Source organism: Lolium perenne, chromosome 6 (assembly GCF_019359855.2).
Source record: "Lolium perenne isolate Kyuss_39 chromosome 6, Kyuss_2.0, whole genome shotgun sequence".
NCBI lineage: Eukaryota > Viridiplantae > Streptophyta > Magnoliopsida > Poales > Poaceae > Lolium > Lolium perenne.
Genome location: NC_067249.2, coordinates 270423597 through 270440405, shown reverse-complemented (window position 1 = coordinate 270440405; position 16809 = coordinate 270423597). Strand labels below are relative to the sequence as shown.

General features: G+C 44.8%; 2 protein-coding genes and 1 pseudogene across 2 annotated transcripts in view; 2 read left to right on the top strand and 1 right to left on the bottom strand.

Annotated features, from left to right (window-relative positions):
- The window catches only part of LOC127326771 (uncharacterized), a 61662-nt gene extending 56827 nt beyond the window's left edge, over nucleotides 1–4835 (top strand). The window contains exons 4-5 of the mRNA XM_051353557.2: nucleotides 3791–4033; nucleotides 4177–4835. Of these exons, the coding sequence (XP_051209517.1) occupies nucleotides 3791–4033; nucleotides 4177–4704 (771 nt within the window). The 3' untranslated portion in view covers nucleotides 4705–4835. The remainder of the gene's footprint in view (nucleotides 1–3790; nucleotides 4034–4176) is intronic.
- Nucleotides 4836–9383: 4548 nt separating this feature from the next.
- LOC127326757 (F-box/FBD/LRR-repeat protein At5g56420-like) lies at nucleotides 9384–13125 on the bottom strand (annotated as a pseudogene).
- Nucleotides 13126–14457: 1332 nt separating this feature from the next.
- On the top strand, nucleotides 14458–14940 carry LOC127326729 (BTB/POZ and MATH domain-containing protein 5-like). Its single transcript, XM_051353515.1, has one exon. The coding sequence runs from the start codon at nucleotides 14458–14460 to the stop codon at nucleotides 14938–14940; it is 483 nt and encodes a 160-aa protein (XP_051209475.1).
- The last annotated feature ends 1869 nt before the right edge of the window (nucleotides 14941–16809 follow it).

Sequence of the window (16809 nt, the reverse complement as noted above, 5' to 3'; positions counted from 1 at the left end):
GGGTAGGTCGACGGCGAGATCGCCGTTCCAGGGTGATGAAGAGGCAAGGAGTGGGCGCGTCGTGTTCTTGATGTCACGGTGATGCTGACGCGCGTCGTGGCGCGGCCAGAGATGGAGTGATCACGTCGTTATCGTCATCGGACACCAGGGTACTGCGGCGGATGGTCGTCGTCCGTGACGATGGCGACAGGGCGAGCGCGTCCAATTGGCGATGTCTGCAAGCTAGCTGATGTCGAGGGGAGGCTGCAGGTGAAAGGAGAGGTCGAGGGGAGCGCTGAGTCGACGGGGCACGGCGGCGTCCTGTCGCGTCCAGGGATGTCACCGTGTGCGTCCTGGCGAGCGTGGGCATCCTCTGGGCGTGTCTGGGCGCGCATGGCCTGGGCGGTGTCGACGTCATCCTGGTCAATGGCTTGCAGGAGCAGCTTCAGGAGGGTCAGGGGAAGGCAGCTGACATGGTGGAGTGGCTTGGATGGGAGAGGAGAGGGGGTGAGCATGTGGAGTGACAAGGTGGCCGGCATGGTTTGGGTTTTGGTCATGGTGACCAAGAGAGAGGGGTGCAGTGGCTTGGATGGATGCTGAGGGGTGAGGTGAAGTGTCAGGGCAGCAGAGAGGGGCCAGGGTTGGACTTGGTCCAACCAAAATCCTAGCATGGGCACAAAAATAGGTGCTGCCCACAAGGTGTTTGATGATATGGCCGAAAGAAAAAGGTTTTCAAATTTTGGAAAATCCTTTGGTGGATCTCATTCATATATTCATAGAGATGGAGTGGTGGTGGTGGTGGTCAATTTGGTGTTGTTTTGCAAGTTTTCAAAAAGTGGATCATCTTCTCTTTGTTTCAAAGTCCCCTCTTGTCAACACTATACTGGTCAACCTGGTCAACATTAGGTATGGTGGTCAACATGAAAGTTGTTCACCTTGACATAGTCTTGGATGACATGGAAATAGTTGACCAAGTTTGGTTGAAGAAAAGTCAAAGCCAGAGGGGTAAAGTGAGGAACATTTTATAAAATGGCCCAATGACCATTATCACATGTAATGTTGATTTTGAGATTTGCTTTGATTTGATTTTGGTTTCTTTGATGCAATTGTGTTTGTTTATCATATATAAGAGTTTTACAAACAATAGATCAAGCAATGGTGGCCTTGGTTGAAGATTTGCAAATTTGGCTAAGTGTATGTGAGTGAATTTTGGGGATTTTCTCCCTATTTGATTTCTCCCCATTTGAGTTGACTTTTGTTGACTCTAATGTGATTCTTATTAGTTTAGAAACATTTTCAAACCATTGAATCCATTTCAAAAGGTCTTGGTCAAAGATTTGCAAAATTGGCCATAACACATAAGAGGTGAGGTTCAAATTTTATTATTTTTGTAAATTGTTCCCCTTGCTTTACTTGGACATGGGTTAGGGTCAATTTAGTGTTATATTAGGTTGAGAGATGGTTTCCCATCATTTGGTCAAGGTTTAGAGTCATAGGTCAAAGTTTGGTGAAATGGCTATGTGTCACATATGCTTCTATGCATATGTTGCATTTGATTTTTAATTTGACTTTGCTTCACCCAAATGGTGTTGTTGAGTGTTGAAATGGTATATGGAAGTGATCCAACCATTCACAACAAGTCCTAGGGTCAATCTTCTCAAATTCACAAATTTGCTATTTTACTCTCATATGCCTCTATGGCATTTTTAGTTTCTTTTTAATTTCTTTGGAAACCACTTGGAATTGGTTTGATAGGTACTAGGTAAGGTGTATGAAGGTTTTCCAAACCTCTAAGCAAAGTAGAAAAGCATAGGGTAAAGATTTATAAAAATAGCCATAGGCACATATACCTTTTTCTTATTTAATTTCCTTTTATTTCATTTTAACTAGTAGGGTGAAAAGAGGGGTGAGGTTTAGGGTTTAAGATCATTTCAAAACTACTATTACAAGCTAACATGGCAATAGCACAAGAATTAAGCAGGATCACTATGTATCATACTTAATTTAATAAAAGTTTTTGTTGGTTCCAAAATTTGGAACTAGGGAAGTTCATTTGTTTTATTTTGAAATTTTTGGGATGTTACAACTTCAAACTGTATCTGTTCCTAAGGATTGAAAGGCAGCCAGGTTGGACCCGAGATGGTGCAATGCTATGATGGAAGAATTGGAGGCCTTGAAGAAAAATAAAACATGGGAGTTGACAGATCTCCCTAAAGGAAAGAATACAGTAGGTTGTAAGTGGATCTATTCTGTAAAACAAAATGCAGAAGGAAAAGTGGAGAGATATAAGGCAAGACTTGTGGCAAGAGGATATAGTCAGACTTATGGCATTGACTATGATGAGACGTTTGCACCAGTGGCAAAAATGAGCACTGTCAGAATATTGATCTCTTGTGCAGCAAATTTCGGATGGCCCTTGCATCAACTTGATGTCAAAAATGCATTTCGGCATGGTGATCTTCAAGAGGAGGTGTATATGGAAATGCCACCAGGATTTGTCAGACCTGAAACTAAAGGGAGGGTATGTAGACTGAAGAAATCTCTATATGGTCTCAAACAATCTCCACGGGCCTGGTTTGATAGGTTTAGACAAGTGGTGTGTGGCATGGGATATGGTCAATGCAATGGAGACCATACCTTATTTTACAGACATTCTGAGCAGAAAATCACTATCCTTGCTGTGTATGTTGATGATATTATTATCACGGGAGATGATGATGTTGAAATCGCAAAACTGAAAGGATGCTTGAGTCAAGCCTTTGAGATGAAAGATTTGGGAAAACTTAAATACTTCCTTGGAATAGAAGTTGCAAGATCGTCAAAAGGGATAGCACTATCTCAAAGAAAGTATACATTGGATCTCTTAGATGATATGGGCATGCTAGGGTGCCGAGTGGCTTCAACCCCTATTGACCAAAATAATAAAATCACAGCAGAGTCTGGAGAACCCATAGACAAGGAGAAATATCAAAGACTTGTTGGAAGACTAATATACTTATGCCACACAAGACCAGATATATCATTTGCAGTGAGTGTAGTGAGTCGCTATATGCATGATCCGAGGGATGGACACTTGGAAGCAGCTCAAAGAATCTTGAGATACTTGAAAGGCACTCCGGGAAAAGGATTGTGGTTTAAAAGTAATGGACACCTAAATGTAGATGGATATTGTGATGCAGATTGGGCTAGCTGCCTAGATGATCGAAGATCCACCTCAGGGTATTGTGTTTTTGTTTGAGGAAATTTGGTGTCATGGAGAAGTAAGAAACAATCTGTTGTCTCGAAATCAACAGCCGAAGCAGAGTACAGAGCTATGTCACAGGGCCTGGGTGAAATGTTGTGGGTACGAAATCTTCTAAGAGAGCTGAAAATTTTAAGGCAAGGAAGCTTGAAAGTGTGGTGTGATAATATGTCTGCCATAAACATAGCAAACAACCCTGTCCAGCATGAGCGCACCAAACATGTGGAGATAGACAGATTTTTCATTAAAGAAAAGATTGATGCAGGGATTATCTCATTGGCTTATGTGAGATCAAGACAACAAGTGGCAGACTGTTTAACAAAAGGACTAGGATCAAAGGAGTGTAATCTTGCCTGTGACAAGATGGGGATGATTGACATTTATCACCCATCTTGAGGGGGAGTGTTGGAGTATCTGTTGGGCTATCTTCTTGTTCTCTGTTGTGGCCCATCTGGCCCAGTCCAGTCGTGACCTATATAAGTTGCTTCTATCTCTGTAACCCTAAGCTGAGAGTGTTCCTCCCTGCATCCTCCTTCTACCTCAGGTTAGGCCCTCACCTCCGTCCACAAGTTTTTTATCGACTATGGACAATTTCAAAAAGTGGAGCTCGTCTGTCTACCGAAACTCGAACATGTGAGCTATAATAATTGGGTCTCTTGTGAGAATCTTCTGTCTTTTGGCTTCGTCCCACGGCTTTCAAAGCTAAGCCTCACGAAAGCTGGGACTCGTTCGCACAAGACCCTAGAGTTAAGTCAGCTCCTTGCTGATGTTCCCTCCATAACCGAAATGCATCTGGATTTTGAAAGTGAAAAGGTACTCGCTGTAGTCATTTGTCTTATTTCTACCCTATGATTGTTATATGTAAATGTACTAAATTTAAGCAAGTCTTCTCTTCCATTAAGAGTGTAATTTAATCCAACCTGTCATCAACTTTTGGTTTGCCTTTTCTGTCACAGATTTGGGTTCTACCAGAATGCCCAACATTGCTTGCTCCTGTGCTCGGCAAACTACAATTTGTGAATCTGGACAATCTTCCTGAAGGCTGTGATATTGATTGGACAATGTTTATCCTTGAAGCTGCACCATCAGTAAAAGAGCTATGCATCTCAGTACGGGATCATTGGTGCACCATTGTGACAGACAAGAAGCTTCGACATGAATATGGCTACCTCGACAAAGCTAACGTGGCGTGGAAGCCATCTGCTTCTAACTTCAAGCACAAGAACCTAGCTAAGCTTACCATTTACGGCTTCCAACTTGATGACAATTCCGTGCGATACATCAGTTGTGTCATTGAAGCTGCGGTGAATCTGAAGGAGGTATCTCTGCACGACCGTAAGTCATGTGATGGGTATTGTGCTGGTGATTTGGACCCGAAGATCAAAGTCTGCCCGTCGAGGTATCCAGGGACCCCTGAGGAGAGGATGTGTGTTACCAAGGAGTTGGGGATGGCGTCTTCTTGCGTGGTTCACTTTCGGTCCTAATTGAATTAGGACATGCAGCCTAGAGTTTGGGGATGGCCTGGTCTCATGTGGTTCATTCCTAGTCCTAAGTGAATTAGGACATGCAATGTGGTCTTGTGTGGTTCACTTCTGTTCCTAGTTGAATTACGACATGCAGGGTATATGTAAGATTTAGTCAAGTATTTGTTGTGTTATGAGAAGATTCTGCTGTGGAACAGTTCGCCAATGTCCTCAAGTGTTTTTTGTTCGATTTTACATTCAGTTCTATCTGTGGCTGCTTTACATTGTGTTCCCTTTCGATCTTCTTTCCCTCCTTGTTTTAACATTTTCTTGCTTGGACTATGGCACTTTACATCCTGCAGGCTGCAGCATGTGCACATGTTAATACCTAATCTCCCGGGACCGAGAGAACAATCTGGTAGAGTAAAACATGGGAGCAGGATGTTATATCAACCTGGAGTACAAAACTTTCTCTTTACATGAACCTTGAATTACCACTCAATTACCATGGAAGCATAGATGCAAAAGCCGCTATATTTGTACACTGGTCCAGGATGAAATTGACAGTACATAGTAGCAGGACCTGAATGTTAATGGAAACTGTATATCCACTTAAAGCAGTGCTCCATATGTGTGTTGCTATAGATTCCATATATTGGAAAAATAATAACCAAGCATGCACAGGTGCAAATTCCATTACCACGTTCGACATGTAACAAACATGTCTCCTGTTATGTAGAAAGTGGATTCCAAAATAAATATAAGATTAAAAAACAATAGCACATCAGACTGTCAGTTCATAATCCTCAATACCCGTTATTTCATCGTCTTCTAAGATACATTTTTATTAAAATGCATTTTTTAAGATTTAAAACTGCTTTCTATGATGAAAAAACAAGGAAATTTGAAAAAAGTTCCACGAATTCCCACCTAATCTTGTACTGTACAATCTGGCATAAAGTAGGACATAGTTGAAAACCTGGCGAGCTCACCAACTCAAACATCACGACAAGACCGTCCAAAGGGCTAGGGCATAATTTTCACCAGGCACTGTCCAGACTATCCACCACGAGCTCACCAACTCAAACATCAAAACAAGACCGTCTACCCAAATCAAAGACCTCCGTCGAACACCCTCTGGCACCCAGAATCACGCAAAAAGAAACGTTCCACGAGCAGGATATCCTCGAGCACTCAGACCCTAGCTAATTTGGGCCGAAAGATGGATCCGACTATTGCCAAAGCTAAGAGCATCTCCAACAGACATCTTAAGAGTGGTCTGACCCTTCAATTTTTTTAACGGCACCGACAGTTCGCACCGGAGACCCTTGTATATACCGTTTCGAAGGCAGAACTACCATTGCCATGTAAACCGGTCAGCGGTTGGCGGGAGGGAAGTTTCAGGATGCGCCGGTGCCCGCCGGTATTGAAACATGCAAGCATTAACTGAATGTTGCCTATGATATGTGGTTTATCTACTTCTTCAACTTCATCTTCGCTAAAGCTTACATGGAGTAGTTATTATTTACAGTAGCATTTAATTCTTGGTAATAAAACTAAAAATGGAATGCATTAATTCTCTCATAAAACGGAAGTTATTAATTTACTATTTATTAATTTGTGTTACCAATCCCACTATATAAACACTACCAAAGAGAATATCTCCACTAAGCTATCAAACGCATAACAAGAGAGGCATTAGCTAGGAAGAAAACACCTTGCTAACTAGCCATGGCACTTACCAAGCAGAACGCGCTGATTGTATGCTTGGCAGCGCTTGCGGTCATGGCGGCAACCTTGCTGCCCTTGGCGATGGCAGGAGGTTATAATATTTATTTTTGTTTAGTTCACAATGCATGTATAGGCACAAAATGTTCGCTTGATCTATGTACTTGAAACTTACGCCGTCTAAACACCTTTTGCAGTGAAGTGCTATGTCATTCCGGATTGCGACGATGAATTCTGCCGTACCCAGTGCCTTAAGTTTGGTATCGGCAGCGATGGACACTGCAGACGTTATGTAGAATGTTGTTGTGAGTCAAGCCCGTTAGCAGGGTCACCACTCAAGTATCCTGCTATAAATCCTTAGGAGATAACTTGAAGAGTTAGTGCCATCACAATATGTACTGTGGAGATGGTGAAATTTGATATTAATATATTAAATAACTTCGATCAGTGTGGCATGGTCAATAATTCAATATGCTCTGGCCGACGGCTCGATAAAACATTTAATGTGCCCTGTTGTGTTTATCATTAGAGGAACTAGACAGATTCTGTTATGTTAATCTTTATGTTTTTATTTTGAGCATCAACCCGTTGTCTTTATCTGGTCACGTAGGAGAAAAAGTATCCCTCCAATTCATAATAAATGTCAAGATTTTACATCTAATGATCAAGACATAGAAAACGCTAGTCGGGCCACTGGGCCAGAGTCTTCAGGTTCCCAACATTCATGCCCATCAACTTATTTCAGTATCCCCTAAAAAAGCAACTTATTTCAGTAGCCATGCTCCTAATCTAGCCCTAGTCAATGCCCTGACACTACTACTTAATATCCAATTCCATTTTAAAGCATTTCCATATAGATGTCCCTAGAACCTTAGTAGCTCGTAGGGCTGCAAGCGGCGCCGGCGTTTCGTCCGCTGGAATGCTGTCGGACCAATTGGTTCATGGGTACACAATTAGGTCAACAGAGAAATGAGAGAAAAATAGAATGCAAACACAACTAGATGGTGCAGCACATACCTCTTCAGCTGGCACATCCTCGTCGGAGAGGAGAGGCACGTTGGTCTGGTGACTGCCGCCATGATGAGGCAGCGCCTCCACACGTGGATATTCTCCTAGTGCCAACCTCCATATGCTGCCTCCTTTCCAACCTCCCCAACACCAACCTCTCCTCCAGTCACCTTGGTGCTCTTTGCAGGTTACGTTAGTGAACATGTTCAAGATGTTTCAACAATAACATGCTGAAATGTTTCAGCAATAACATGTTAAGTCAAACAAGGAGTCAGGATGTAATCACCATACCATATCTAATCTATACCTAATAATAAAGGGAGGATTGTTTCCTTGGTCCAACACTTTTTTGGACCGATTTACCCTCCCACCAAATCACATACAACGCACTATTGCCACCAAACCGTTTTATTCTATTTTTTTCCAGTCCATGAAGAAGGGGAGGAGAAGATCGATCAATTGATTTCCTCGAGACAGGATCGCTTCTGGCACGAGGCGAATCACCCACGGCAAGGAACGTGTCTAATCGGACGAGAAGGAGGGCTCAGGTGCGGCGGGAGGGAAAATGAAGACAGGGCCTGGCGAGGATCTAGGGCGGCGGCGGAGCACACACGACCAGGGCGACGCCACGCAGGAAAGGTAAAGCGAAGCCGTGATCTGAGGAGAACACCGCGCGGGTGCCGCACCTCCAACGACTCCGCCCCGGCGAGCAGGGACCCTGACGCGTCCAAGATGAGCTCGACCATCTGCGCGACCGTTGTCCGATGCTTGTGTGATGCCAGTCGACTGCACGGCCGCGCTGCACCGTCTCTCTGATTCCGGGCACCTCTGGTGCGGCCTCCACCACTGTCTCCGCGCGTGCCGGCCGGACATCCACGCAATCCTTCAATCCCGATGTGTGCGCGCACATGAAGCTCAGCTCAGGCCACTGCTTTGGTCTCTTCACTAGCTAATGTGGTTTGCTGCTAGCATGTTTGCAACATTGTTTGCTGCAAGCTGATGTTGTTTTCAAATTTCTGTATTTTTCTTTCAATTTGGAATGTCCTAATTTTCGCTAAGCTAGAAAATTGAATTTAAATTACAGGTTTGGAAATTTTGAATTGATTATTGAAATTATTTTTGAGTCAATGATTATTTGTTACAATTTATACGTAACATTAATCCAATTGTAGGCACTGTCATCGCCTAAGTGATAAAAATGGTTCACACCGTCCCGATCGCACACATGGATAAACAGAGGAGCTTCGGGTTGTCGTACGATGCTTGTGAGATGGCTAATAAGAAAAGGAGAGAAATCACATGAATATAGGCGATGTTGCCTGTCACTGTATCATCCAAGGAGATAAGATTGTCTCCAAGTCAACGGAAACAAAATGAGAAGATATGGACAGGCTCCATAGCGATAAACTTAGGGAAGAGACGAAGGAGGTAGGGTGAGATCTACTGGGTTCAACGAAAACAAAATGAGAGAATATGGACAGGCTTCATAGCGATCAACTTAGGGAAGGGACGAAGGAGGTAGGACGAGATCTACTGGGTTGGGCAACCTCACGGGTTAAAAAGAAAAGGAGGAGAGAAAAGATGTGGTCCATGTGAAACAAGTTTCTTTTATCTTTTTTTTGTTTTATTTCAGTATAGGTTTTTTTGTTGTATATATATGTTTCAGGGTTTAAGGATAGTCAAAATAAATACTGCAATTTTTTGATTTTTTTAAAAGCTTCAACCGATAGAGGACAAAAGTATAAAATATGATACAGTTCATTTTCTATTATAGCGCCGTAGCAACGCACGGGTTTTGTGCTAGTAAATACATATTTTCCCTCCTGGAAGATGGAGTTGTAATCAGGGCCCAACTCATTTCAATGCAACAGCTATTTGGTTTTAACTCTAACGGGTGACACTGCACACAATTCATAATGCATCTATCATATCGCATTATTTAACACAATATACCAGATAAAGACGAGGGAACACATCAACTTTTTACAATGCATCAGGCACTTGGTTATAACCTCTAAAAGTTGCAACAGATACACTTCTCTAAATAAATATTTCATCCATGTCCAGTTTACAATAGTACAAGCTTCAATTGAAGGAAAACCAAGAGTACAGACACAATAGTTACTGAGTTATGGACTTCATGAACTCCTTGAAACAAAAAAAGATGAGAGGACACATGCTCTCCAGACCACATGGCATGGTAATATCATGCATCTCTTCTTGAATTAGGAACGGAAGTGAACCAAAGAAGGCGAAGCCAAACCCAGCTCCTCGGTTCTCTGCTTCCTCTCCTCGGCCGTCCGTGGATATCTTGACGGACAAACCTTGCTCTTGGGGTCCAAGTCACCACAGCACCCAAACACCTTCCTGTCATGCAGAGATATCTCTGCCATATTAACCGCGACTTCCGCGACACGCCTGATGTATCGCACAAAGCTATCGTCAGGTTGGAAGCCATAGATGGTGAGCTTAACCAGATTCTTGTGCTTGAGATCAGGAACATGGGTCTTCCAGTTCACTTCTGCCTTTTCGCAGTAACCGCGTTCCTCCCGGAACTCTTTGCCTGTCGCCATTATGCACCAATGATCCCATACTGTGATGCAAAGCTCTTTTAGGGACGGTGCAGCTTCAAGAATAAACATTGTCCAAGCAAAATCACACCCTTCAGGAATGTTCTCCAGATTTACTTTCTGTAGTTTGCTGAGCACAGGAGTGAGCAGGTTCGGGCATTCTGGTACAACCCAAATCTGGGATAGAAAAAAAAAAAAGAGTCCGGGTTGCAAATAAGTTACATTCTGAAGCGGCAGAGAAGATTGATTTAAGTTATTACTAGCACAAAGCCCGTGCGTTGCGACGACATCACATCAAAGAAAATGAATAACTTTTAGTATGTTTAATTTCTGCCAGTCGAATTGAAATGGCATGGAGTCCTTCATCGACATGTCTTTTTATACCATGCAATAGAGAAATTCACGGAACATTAGATCTAAACGCTTAACTATGAAATTGGACAACTTAAGTCAGTAATAGTAAACAACACACAATATCATTTTAAATAAATAATATTAAGTATTCAAATTTTTTGAATTATTTTCAGCCACATGAAAAAAGTAGTGCAAAACTAATAATGGTAGCACATATTGACATGCTTAGTATATTCTAAAAGAATGAAGTGATGTCTCGTGTTTATTTCCTTAGCTGGTATTCTTTTTTTTACATGCTTCTTAGCTGGTATTGTTAGCTAAATTTCCGCCGCTCTTCATTTTCTCCTTTTCTCCTTGGTCATTGTTTTCTTTTATTTATTGTTTCTTCCATCTGAACCATTAAAGCCAGCTTTGGCTGAACGCGAATATACAAAGCATGGAGCATGAGCAGCATCGCATGCCAATCTTCTTATGAAGGATTTAGGACATATAAGGGCAACAACAACTGGGAAGAAGCAGTGGCACCGTGAGAAGGCTGGCGGGAGCTCGTAATCTCTGATGCCTTGGGACGCTGTGAGAGAAGGAAACTACTGCCTAGAACCGCTGATCTCCTGTAGCTCGAGGATTCTGTGCTTGAGCAGCCTAAGACTCCAGGGCTTTGTGGTTGGCTGCTGCCGCTCCCCATACACACGCGGACAAGTGAAGACAGGTATTTTCAATCAGCCGCAGGCAGCGACGGTTGACCAGACGATCAGGGGCAGCAGCGTCATGAGACTTTCCGAGCCGGAGTACTAAGGCGCATACGGCAACTCTACAGCCGGACGCGCGGATTCACATGGAGTTTGGGACTGCGAGGGCGAAGTTTTCTCGACTGCACACCGGTCATGCACGGCGAGTCGTCCTCAACGGGATCTAGTGGCACGGCGCTGGCTGGGATCGAGCTCGCTCGCTCGCGGCTCCTCGACGGGATCCGATCGGACCGACGGCGTTCAGAACCGATGGTCTTGTTTTATTTTGAGGACGGGAGTTACGGCAGGCAGGACCAGCGATTCGGAAAAACTTTTCGAGCGAGGCTGTGACGATGTCGTGCTTGCCGCCACCGGCGAGAGGAAGAGCACGAGAGCTGGAGACGCCGCCGCCTTGTCGTTGGGTGCTGGTCGTGTCGACCTGACGCCGCCGCGTGCTGATCTCTCACGGACGGCCGGACCAGTATATATAACCTAGCTAGCTAGATAGATTTTTACTTACAGGTGGCAGTGGTGGGTAATTTGTACTAATTTTTAGGAGTAATTTTGAATTGGACGGACGACCGAGGGAGAAACCCTTTTGCTTTTATTATTAGGTATAGATTGTTACAATAAACAACCGTAGAGTGGTAAAGGATACGATTCAAATAACGAATGAGTACCTTTTCACATTCAAAATCCAGATGGAGATCACGGATGGAAGGGACATTAGCAAGGAGCTGACTTAACTCAAGAGTCTTTTCCCAGCGGACGCCTGTTTTAGCGATGCTTAGCTTTGAAAGCTGTGGTACAAAGCCAAAATAGATGGGATCTCCATAAGCGAACCAGTTATTATAGCTCACCCGTTGGAGCTTTGGTAGACATGTGAGCTCAATTCTCTCAAAATTCCCAGAGTCTACCTCGAGCTCAACAAGTCGAGCATGTGAAAGTTGCAGCACAGAATGGATCTCTGAGTCGCAGTGAGTCAAATGCAAAGACTCTAAACGCTTGCAGGTGCTGAGGATGTCAGGGATGCCCAGTTCACCAAACCTCATATTGCGAAGCCAAAGGCGGGTGAGGCCAGCGAATGCGTCCGGACAAGCGCCAAGAAAAGCATTGAATTGGCTCCCAAAGTGGAGGAGATCGTCAGGAGAGCAATCAGGATAAGCCTTCTCGGTGACCATCTCAAACTCACCTGCTTCGACTTTCTGGTTTGCCATGGCGCGGGCAACCGAATTTCCAATGGAGACAGAGTCACGATCCGTCAAGACGAACCTGATTTTGAGTTTGCTGACAGTGATTTCTGGGCTCCTTGTGCTCAGGATGTTATCCGTGACATCAGCCACAGCACGGCTGATTCGGAGAATGTCGTCAATGCTGAATTCACGGGCTAAGTTGTGGTGACATGAGATGGAGCCAACACTTATGAACAAGTGTGAGAGCTGAGCATAGTGGGAAGCTTGAGCGTTTTCTTGGAGAGGATGCAGGTCCTTATAGCATCAAGTGTGTCCACCCTCTCCAGGATGTTGAGCAAGAGGTCATCAGGCAGCTTGTTGAGCCTGTCTCCATGGTCGGCAGCGTCGCGAGCTGGCTTCTGCTTTGCATTTAGCAGGGACAAACAACAGATCAGAATACATTGAGGGGCAAACAACAGTAGATGGTACGTAATAACAAGAAAACACTAGGAACAAACTAAAGAAGCGGCGCGTACATTGCATCTGCGGCGTCCGTTCTTGTTCTTCATGGCTGGTCGCAACAACTTTCCTGTCACCTTATTTGATCAAAGATCTATGGAAGCGAAGGACAGGAGGTGGTCGCCGGCGGCGGAGGGTAGGGTGGGCTGTGAACCTAGGCGGCGGGGGTAGTGAAAGCTGCAAGGGCACAGAGGATGGTGGGGGTCGCCGGCGGCGGAGGGCAGAGTGCGCTGGGGGTTGTCGCAGGGGATGGTGATGTCGTAGTTGATCGAGCGGCGGAAGAGAGGCGGGAAGCGGTCGGAGGAGATGGGGTGGCGCCGCGGAGGTAGTCAGGGAGCGAACGGCGAGGGTTGAGCACGGCTTCCGCCCAAGGAAGGAGATGACGACGAGTAGCCCACCTTGGCCCAGCTAAGCCCAGTCTGGGTCATTACCGCGCAATTCGGCCAGTTGGCCCAGCACATTTTAATTCCAACATCCTCCTTTTTTTTTGCGCTTTTAAGCACTTGCAAGATTACTTGATTTTGTTCTAAACAAAGACTAGTTTATCTGGATTTGTCATTTGTTTTTCTCCAAGAAAACAAACCCAGATTGGTCACCGGATAGCCATCTTTCAATCAGATATAGAGAACAAAAGCTGTCTAGTTCTTTTTTTTTAGGGTAGCTGTCTAGTTCTCCTAATACCACACGATTGCCCACATGGCCACACTTGCCATTCTTTTGTTCTTTAGGCTGAGAACATACCTTGAAAGGTGTATCAATCATGTAGAAGAAAGTTTAGGATGGCCGATACAACGCTAAGAAGGTTACAACTCCACTCTACGATACAATATCAAACGGCAAATAACGTACCCTCTACAAACCCGATGATAAACAACTCGCCTTGTCCAACATTCTACCACATGACGAGAACCAGAGCACATAGCTCCAGGACCCGTCAGAAACCAAGCAAGACACACCGTTGGCACATCAGTCAACGCCAACCGTTGGCATAGAGCTGACACCGTTGCCTCACCGTCACGGCAAAATCCTCCGGGGCCATGTGTCCCTGCCTACGACGACGGCCCCACCTATGCCTACGGTTGGCGTCGACCGTGCCGATGGCTGTTGAATGTGCCAACGGCTTAAATTGCGCTGACGGTTGCCGTCGGCACAAACGGCCCCTTCCCCTACGTCGGCAGCCATCCTGTGCCAACAGCCTAGCTGCTGGGCTACCGGGCTCAGAACATGTGCTGATGGCCCCGATAAAAAAGCCGTCAGCACAGGATTGGACCGTCGACACCTTGTGGCTTTTCTGTAGTGGCTCCAGTTTTGCTTGTTATAACAAGTCCTGGAGAAGAGAGATAATGTGGACCATCCACAGCGATCTACAACAATTGCTTTACGTTGATGTGGAGAATCGGAAGGGTTTTTTAGGCTTAGGCTTTGGTTGTTCTGTCGAGTCATGTCAATGGTTGACTTCCATATGTGCCATTGCCATACATACGTGGGTAGTTTCCAAGTTATAGTTATAAGCGTGTCCGTGCGCTAGACTAGTTTGAGTTGGCCAGCTCCCAGGTATCAACGCGAGCTAGCTAGATTGGTCGTCTATATATACAGGTGCTCTAGCTGTAATCGGACTTGCACAGATCGAGAGATCAAAGAAAACAAACCAAGGTTCTCTGCTTCAACCTTCAATCGTTCTATTCGATCGTCCCCATGGGAAACATCAACTCCTGCTGGACCGCGGAGACCGCCGAGACGTCGTCGAGCTGCGTGATGAAGACCGCCACCACGGCGCACAATTTCACGGTGCCAAACTACTCGCTCCTCAAGGGCATGGGCGTCGGCAAGTTCGTCAGCTCGACAACGTTCAGCGCCGGTGGCCACAAGTGGAAGATCAGGTTCTACCCTGACGGCAACAAGGCAACGGGCCACGCGGCGGCCTTTCTCTGTCTCTGCAGCGGCGCTCCAGCGGCCGGCGTGCATACCAAGTTCACTTTAAGCTTGCTGGTCAATGACGGCAAGGTACACGCAGATTCCAAGGCTTCCAGCTCGTGCATCACGCACACCTTCGAGGCGAAGGCGGATAATGCCTGGGGCTTTACCGATTTTATTGAGATGTCCAAGCTGCATCAAAACTGCTTCACCATCAGGTGCGACTTGACCGTCATAAAGAAGCCATCGAAGATGCAGGCATAGCGCGCGGAGGAGGGCTTCGCTTGGACGACGTCCAAGATGTGTTAACCTAGTTGTTTCCGGATAGGCAAGTTCAGTCATCGATCATAGATATATAGTTTCATACTAAGTTTATTTTGATTTCTGTTCAGGAAAGTTCTTTTGTCTTGAGAAATTGTGTACAGAAGTTCTTTTTCCTATCTTGAGAAAACTATGTAGGAAAGTTTTAACTAGTGCGAATATTCCGTAACTAGTTCGCGGGTGCACCTCACTTTTTTTTTTGACACTTTTAAGTTTCCAAAAAATGTAAACTACGTAGATGTTGGTTATGCTATCTGTTGTGAATCTGGAAATTTGTGTTTCAATATATGATCATATGTGACCTGTGCAGAAAAGAAACAACCTGAGGTTGGGTGGTTACGAGGATGGTTGTATCCCCAGCCCACTAGAGTTCAAATCCCGGGTTTGACATCTGTGTGTCTCATAAATGCGGAATATTCATTCAGTGGGAGGCGACGTTCCCGTCGACAGCGAGGCGCCTGTGGTGACTTCGTCAATTTCAAGATCTAATCCATCGGTTCAGTCTTCCGGAGGTGCTCATAGGGGTAGGGTGTGCGTGTGTGCGTTCATAGGGGTGAGTGTATGCGCGTGTATGTGAGCGTCTGCATTTGTACTGTGTTTCTCAAAAAAAAAAAAGACATAGGTGAATAGTGTCACGTACTGTTTACACATTATTTGTTCTTTTTGTGCAGATCACATATCGAATAATGAAACATCGGCTCGACGCAGGATTTCAATAGTACGAAAAATATCTGGCCATATTTTCGGATGAAACTTCACAGATACATAAGATACAACACAATGTAGATCTATAATTTTAGTTTGCATTTCTTTTAGAAATTTGAAAGTGTCAAAAAAATGGATTGCACACAACTAGTTGCGGATTAGAGTTTTCGAGTTTTAACACTTGAGTTCTAAACCGTACGGTGGTGCTTGTATTACATACAGCAGCGTTGGCAAGTCTTCATATAAGCCAAAAAAGATTATGAAAACGATGCAAGGTCGTGCTCAAAATCTAGTTTGTAAAATAAAAAATGAAAGAGCAAAAATCAAAAGGCAGTACGTCCTACCGATGGCTCGAATGTATGTTGCGTGGTTGCGGACACTGCGCTCGATACCTTATCCTTGTGACACCATGTATCACTCATATATGCACCTGCATAGTAAAATATGACAACTTTTAACTTTTAAGCGAAAAAGGGAGATTTTCGTTGTTCAAGGTGCCCGTGCAGCACACGGAGCACTTCCTCGTTGTTCCCGTATTGTCCTTGCATCAAACGAAGATTCAGAAAGAAATAAAACAGATGACGGAATTATGAAATAGTGGTTGATAGAATATTACAAACAGTGGCGTACTAGCGTGAGCATATGCATATCTAAGTATAAATTGTTGCAGCTAGCTTACACGTCGAACTAAAAATGTATATCACATGTTTATAACATGTTTATAGAAAGTGATACATTTCCTTGATGTACTATAAATTGGATATCTACTGACTACTCAATGCCACCCGTAAGATTCCCGGACAACTACTGCGACCTTGACGACGGAAGGAGTTTGTTATGAGCTGTCGTTGCCTAATCGACGGTACCCCGGAGGAGGGATCCTCACGAGGGGGAGAAGAAGTAGGGGCCATAGGGCGGAGTGCTCTCGGGACGGTGGTACGCGAGTTACCCAGCTTCGGAACACCTGCACGATGACAGGGCCTACTGCTGCATGTCTGGAATTATCTGGGCGCTTTCGCGTTGTTGCAATGAGTTGTGGTTGTGCCTCTAGGGCTCCCGGGATCCGGCTTATAAAGGCGCACGGATCTAGGGTTTACATGGAGAGTC